A 6640-nucleotide genomic window follows, 5' to 3' on the forward strand; every position below is an offset into this window, starting at 1 on the left:
TCCCTCTCCAACTAGTCCGCCGTATTTCCTATAACCTTTCCTCAGAAGCTGCAGACATGGCACCCATCTGTTGGGACACTTAGCTCTGCAGCTCATTTCACAGGGACAAACTAGGATCCTCATGGGCTGCTTCTCCACCTGTTCAACTCCATTATTTAGGTTAAGCCAGCTTTGTTTAAAGGAGCATATAACTGATTTCATATGCTGCCAAAATTGTTTCTCAACCTGTTGAGGGGGGAACTGAATGCTATACTTCCAAAGCCAGTCTTTGAGCAGTACTTTCTTATTATGGCTTCCCACAAACAAGATAAGCTTTCTATATTAAATGTGGGAGCAGTGGTGGGTTCTAACCGGTTTTACTACCAGTTTTCTTCGTGCACGTGCTTTGCGCACAATCACTGCGCAAGCGCATTAGGAATCTGCCCAGCTGAGGTGCAGCAATCCACTCTGCCGCACCTATCAGCTGGGCTAAAAGAAATAAAAGGTAGGAATAATGTGGGGGCGGGCGGGAGAGCCCAGCTCCCGGACAGAGAGAACTGGTTTCGTGACATCATATCGTCACTACTACCAGCTCAGCTGAACCGGGAGGAACCCACCACTGTGTGTGAGTGACTTGAACATGTTTTTTAAAAAAAAAAAAAAAAAAAAAAAAAGCTAAAGCTCTGTAAATTGAGGAATGCTTAACTATTCTGCAGAAAATAAACAATGAAAAGTAACTTCAACTTAATGTACTAGGTTAAGTTATAAACTAAACCAAGAACACTGACTTAATTCTGTATTAATATGTAAATCTTTCAATACATTAGCTTATGTTAAACTGGGAGAAAGATACTACTGTAAAACTGGCTACCTAACTGCATTTTGCCATGTCTCATTTGGGAGATAGTCAACTCTAAGCAAAAAGGGTACTTGTGGGACTCATTTGCTCTCCCCCTTATCAACGTATGTTCAATTTCTACTTAGTACCAAATATGTAATTTAACCCCCCCTACACACACACCTTTGTAAATAATTCAAAGTGGCAAACGTATGTTCCTATTTCTCTCACAGCCAGCCTAGGTGATGAGGTGGATTGGGCTGAGGGAGTTACCCAGCTGGCTTTCATGCAAAAAGGCAGGGATATTAAACCCGATTGCATCGCGGGCCATATTCGTGATGTTTGCCTTTGTGGAGCCGGGATGGGCGTGGCCTGTGTGGGTCACCAGTTTGACAGGTCTGCAAAAAGGGAATACAGAACTGAATTTCTTCAGTCTTATCTTAAAGTATTATCCTCACAATTATAAACATTCACACCACCCAAGTTTTTAGCCCTATTGTTTTATTAAGTTCTGTACATGTCCTCTTGGATCATTCAGAGCATTCTAATTCACAATCCTGTTTTCCTTCAGAATTGTCATGATCCTCCTCCATCCTCTTCCAAGAAACATGCAGCTGAAAGATTGAGCAAAAAAGTATTAAAATCTGATTCTACATTGTTAGATTCAATGAATTTTGCTTTGGAATTGAAATTAAAGAGGGTTTTTCCTTTAAAGGTAGCTAAAAGCAGCCACTCCTGTAGTTTTTCTGCCATAGCAACCAAGGAGCCAGAGAAACCTTGCACAAGACCAATACCTGTGTGCAAAGCTGACGGTTTCAGTTAAAGACTTTGGTCCTCAGCGTTGAAACATCCATTTCCGGCTCAAGTGTCCGTTTCTTCCATCAACCTGCCAAGACAAACTTGTGTTACAAAAAATTGTATCCACCGAGCAAATGCTACAATTTCTACCCTGCCCACCCTTCAACAAAGATAAGCAGCGTTTCCTACAAAGGGTTTCCACAAAGGTAACACAAGAACCCAGCTTGGGCCAACTGTTCCAAGACGCTTCCCTCGGACCGGCCAATGGCACCTGATCCCTCAAAAAGCAGTTAGTCACGGTTGATAATGGCTGCTTAAGAACAGTGTGGACTATGGGGAAAAAGTTAAAATGCAAACAAGATGGCAAAGAACATTAAGGTTACGTGACTTAATCTTAAGAATCTCCAGAGATGAGCAGAAATCAGCTCCCCATCTTTCATCTAACTCTACTGGCAAAGAGATGGCTGCACGTATGCCCCCTTCTGACCCACAGCAAAGTTATGCCATAAAAGCCAAAGACTCATCGTAAGGAAGAATTTTAAAAAATTAAAAAATGCTTTAGCTGAACAAGGTTGGCAGAAAAAAATGTGGTTCACATAGGTTAACAGGCTTTCCAAAAATAAATTATATATATATATATATGAGCTCTCAACAGGAGGAAGGATGCGGACATGAGGAAAAGAGTTACCTCGAATTACAGGACTATCCCCACATATGAACTAGCCAAGAGAGCAGCTTTCGTCTCAGAGGTTCTCTCTGTTGGAGGCACAACACTTCTTTTTCGCCAAGGCACTGCAGTTTTCCATATGCTAGCAGAAAATTCTTAGAACTTAAAAGGCAACGACAAAGCTAGCTAAATTAGGTCACAATTTTTGGCCTTGGAACACTGACTAGTGGCAGCTGACCCAGTTAACAAGAGACTCCATTATGGGCTAGCTAAATGTTTGGCTGGTTTTCAGTTAATAAGCTATAGTTTTTGTTTTAATTAGTATGGAGCTACCCATCTTACTCTGCTAATAGCATATTAAAATAGCAATGAGTGAAATCTAATTTCTTTCAAAGGTTGGAACAAATTCCAGCCAAAGCTAAGTGATTTAAGGGTAAAATTTGTGAGGTCCTTCCAGTACTTTTGTTTCACTCATCCTCAGCCAGATTGATGTCATTAGGCCTAATAAAGTACAGCATTAGGATTGTTTACATTTTTGTTCACAAGAAATGTGGGGCCTGATTTTCTCCCTCAGTTATAGCCTTCCACTTACTATTTCGTTCCTATCTAATTGTACAGTTTCAACGTTCATCCAGACTTGTGTTGTGCAGCAAGATGTAACATTTCAAGAGCAGATTTTTTTTTCAGATGGACTTTTAATAGGCTTCGTGAAGCCAAAGAAAACTGTACAAGAAATCCTTTTTCACCACTTCAAAGTTACAACAATTGAATTAGGCATACTTTCTTTCAGTAAAAAAAGGACAATAGAAACAAACATTTTTCCAATGAACCCTTTGGGTAGTAAAATCTGCGGAGTCTCTCTGGGTTAAATTTTATGGCATACAAGTTAAAGTCTCTTAATGCAGGTTGAACATACAAGCAAAATTATTTCTTTAGATATATCAAGGTGGGTTGCCTTTTAATATTCATACCCAGGCTACAGTACCTTGCTACACTAAAGGTTGATTAAATTTTTAACAAAAACGATTGACTAAAACAAAAAGAGTTCACAGCTTGCTCAGCTTCTACTGAACAATTAAGGTCCTTTCTTGCTCAAATGAAAAACAGATATGGGGCCCCAAACCTTCCGGTCTTTTCTTTTTAAAAAAACACAAAAAAACTGAAACACATACACGCCTTTGCTCACAAATGAACTAAAATCTTAAGTGCTTTAAAAAATTAAAACACTCGAGAAAAACCCAACGCTTTCTTTGAGTCTGAACAGACCATTACATATTAGAAGCTGTCAAGGCTGTGTTATTCACAAGATCAGAATTGCGAGTTTACTACAAAAGTGAGAATACAAAGGAGATGACTACACAAGAACGATTTCAGCGAAGCTCCAAAAATCTTTATAAATACAGCCAATGGAAGGACGATCTTGAGCCAGGAAGGTTTTTTATTCGTTGTGTGTAGCTGAGGACAAGAAGCAGGCAGAGTTGTAAAGGCACTGAAGCACAGACAAGTTCCAGCAATTTTTCCTCCCCTACTTGTTTGCCAAGCACTTCAAACACTAGCTTGCTATCTCGTCCCACCCATTTTGTATTCTTTTTCCTTCTGGCCTTGAGGATTCTGGGTGTTCTTTTCAGCTTCAGAAAACTAGTTATGGATGCTTTGCCTTTGGATCCAACTAGAGCTACACATGCATTAAATGAGGATTTTTGCTTTTCCGTGGCACAAGTGCTTAGGGCCTGCCAAAGGAGTGGTGCCTCTCATGGGTAGAGAAAGGCTGCCAGCAAAAGCTCCAAGCAAACCTTAAAGTATTTCCAAAGTTGTCACTGCAAGATCAAGAGTGGCTCCATACATTCCCATGTCAGCACATCCGCCTTCCCTCGTGATTTAAGACTTACCGTAACTGTCATAACTGTCTCTATAGGATCCTCCGGAAGGCCTGTCTCCATAGCTTCCTTGACTTCTGCTAAGGAAGGCAGAAAGAAGGCAACAGGTTCACTAAGCATGTCAGGAACTACAAAGTACGCAGGACTTCCAGATTACACTGCATCTCATTTGTCAGGTACATTACCTGCTTCCATAATAGTCTCTGGATCCACTGTATCCCCCACTTCTAGATTCAAATCTGCTACCCCCATAACCTCTGTCTCCAGAACCTGGAAAAGAGAACAATGCAAACATTGAAATAAATTCAACCAACTCCAAATCAGATGCTACAAATTACTGGAAAACAGAACCTCACCTCTAGAAAATCCACGGCCTCTACCTCGGCCTCCACGGAAAAAGCCTCTGCCTCCAGCTGATCCCCCTCTATATCCACGAGATCGGTTTTCAGAGGACTTGCCTGCTTGATCAACTCTGATCTGGCGGCCATCAACAGACTAAAAAACAATGGAACTTTAAATCAACAGGGTGGTTCACAAGCCTCTGTTCTGCAGGTTAATATTAGTTTTTACTAACATCAGTTTTGGTATCAAATGACAATGATTATGAATCAATCTTGCTGTGTCTACAGAAATTACCTATGTGGTAATTTAAAAAAGGATTTTTAATCAATAGTAAATATGAAACATTAACCAATCACAAAGTCTATGGATCTATTCAACATACAGTATGTTGTTTCCCTTGGTTGCTAAAAGTGAGAGTAAGAATTCCTCACCTTCCCATTCATGGCCATCATTGCATCTTTTGCATCATCAATGTTCTCAAAAGTTACAAAGCCAAACCCTCTGGATCTCTGTGTTTCTCTGTCTTTTACAACGACAACTATAGAGAAGAGAAGAGGAGGTGTGTTTAACTTTATTCCCATAAAATTTCCATGTGACAAATGTTACCATAAGAACAAAATTTCTGTATGGCTAAACACTCTTGGATTTTCAAAAGAGAAACCATCTTCTATAAAATTCCAGCAGTATAAGTAAGAGGATATTAGGGCTTTTTTTTTTACCTTCAGATATCTGTCCATATTTAGAAAACACTTGCTCGAGTGATTGTTCATTGGTGTCAAAACTGAGTCCACCAACAAATAATTTTCCCTCATCGGATGCCATTTCTTTTCTGCAAAAGAAATCAAAAGTCAATTTTAGTATTCACCAAATTTAGTATTCACATTGTTTTGATTGAAATCCAAGCCCAGTAAAAACTGTTCCATTTTCGGTTGGATCAAATTTTGGTCATTCATACAAAAATGACATAATTCCTGTTAACTTCAGCAAATTTGTATTTAAATCTTGGGTAAGCAAATACTGAAAATGTTTTGGAAAAATGAGTGTCAAGCTACACCATGTATTTTTTTAAAAATTCCTCAACTTTGTTTTCCTTGTTTTGACACTTTAAACAAGTGTAGTTGTTCTATAGCTATGAGCACCTTTTAAGTTTACTTGGAAGATCGATTTATTAAGAGCTGCAATGCACTATCGTGTCAAAAACATTAAAACTTGGGAAAATGAAGCTATTTGGCTATAAATAAAATTGACGATCGATGCAGGATACACATGCAAATGTTAATATATTTAAATATTCCACGTAAAAGTTGCAAAGGGATAACATTTAGTCATGCGTCATACAGTCTGGTTTCGTATTTAATTGTATTTATATATCCCGTCAATCTAACCTCAAAAAATAACGGTACCCTTCCGCGCATGCGCGCCGGGCACCAGTTCTCCAGCAGAGGGCGCGCGGTAACTGAAGCGCATGCGCAGATAAAATCTTTCACCAGCCTGCTTTTCCGCGCATGCGCTTCCGTTATCCATCATTCCTTTTAGACGCCATTTTGAGGTTTGCCCGAAAAGCCGGTTGGAAACCATTTTGTCTTTTCCGGAGACCACCATACAACTCACTACCAGCTAGAAACAAAAATTCTCGCACTTAAATAACCACCTTACCTATATTTTACCATATCCACCACCTGCCCCAATTATATTAATTAAAATTTATTTTCCGACTTCCCTCTTCATTTTGCGTCTATTTACATCATTTTTCTCGTACGCTTTTCCTTTACGACCACCACGCGCGACCCCCTTACCAATGTAGTTTAGCGGCGGCACAAATCAAAGTATAACCCTCGAAGTCCCAGCGCGAACTACGGGGCAGTTTGCGCGCGCTTCTCCTTATATACCTTCTATGAGGACCGCCTATCTCATGAATATGCAGATAAACTCGCTTTGTAAAACGGGCCCAACTCTTCACCCCGCACGTTCCGTAGGCATGAGGTAACCAGAAAGAACGCTTCCCATTGGTTACTTTCTTATTAAATATTCATAAAGAAGCAAAGAGGAGGTGGGGTAGTGAAAGTCTCTGCAAGAAAAAAGCCCCCTTGTCTGCTCTTTGTCACGTGGCCCCATGAGTCACAAAAAGAAAGACGTGAT

At 40.0% G+C, this 6640-nt stretch overlaps 1 protein-coding gene across 4 annotated transcripts; it reads right to left on the reverse strand.

Moving 5' to 3' along the window:
• Positions 1 to 1301: 1301 nt before the first annotated feature.
• CIRBP (cold inducible RNA binding protein) lies at positions 1302 to 6623 on the reverse strand. 4 transcript variants are annotated; one of them, XM_034422662.3, is made up of 8 exons: positions 6298 to 6623; positions 5221 to 5330; positions 4933 to 5039; positions 4516 to 4654; positions 4345 to 4429; positions 4172 to 4239; positions 1612 to 3737; positions 1302 to 1431 (listed from the first exon to the last, which is right to left on the reverse strand). In XM_034422662.3, exons 2-7 carry the CDS (start codon positions 5321 to 5323, stop codon positions 3721 to 3723), a joined length of 519 nt encoding a protein of 172 aa, XP_034278553.1. In that variant the 5' UTR covers positions 5324 to 5330; positions 6298 to 6623; the 3' UTR covers positions 1302 to 1431; positions 1612 to 3720. The 4 variants fall into 4 exon arrangements, with proteins under 4 accessions (XP_034278553.1, XP_034278554.1, XP_034278556.1 ...); XM_034422663.3 differs by having other exon boundaries at positions 4172 to 4236; positions 6298 to 6601; XM_034422665.3 differs by having other exon boundaries at positions 1612 to 1703; positions 4172 to 4236; positions 6298 to 6437.
• Positions 6624 to 6640: the final 17 nt, after the last annotated feature.

The sequence above is a fragment of the Pantherophis guttatus genome, chromosome 1, assembly GCF_059756535.1.
Source record: "Pantherophis guttatus breed Tessera chromosome 1, ASM5975653v1, whole genome shotgun sequence".
NCBI classification, from domain to species: domain Eukaryota; kingdom Metazoa; phylum Chordata; class Lepidosauria; order Squamata; family Colubridae; genus Pantherophis; species Pantherophis guttatus.

Coding starts and splice junctions, on each gene's coding strand:
- CIRBP (XM_034422662.3), bottom strand. CDS start 5,323: ATGGCATCCGATGAGGGAAAATTATTTGTTGGTGGACTCAGTTTTGAC. Junction 4,430..4,515: donor AGGCCGTGGATTTTCTAGAG/GTGAGGTTCTGT, acceptor TCTCTTTTCCAG/GTTCTGGAGACAGAGGTTAT. Junction 4,240..4,344: donor AGAGACTATTATGGAAGCAG/GTAATGTACCTG, acceptor TGCCTTCCTTAG/CAGAAGTCAAGGAAGCTATG.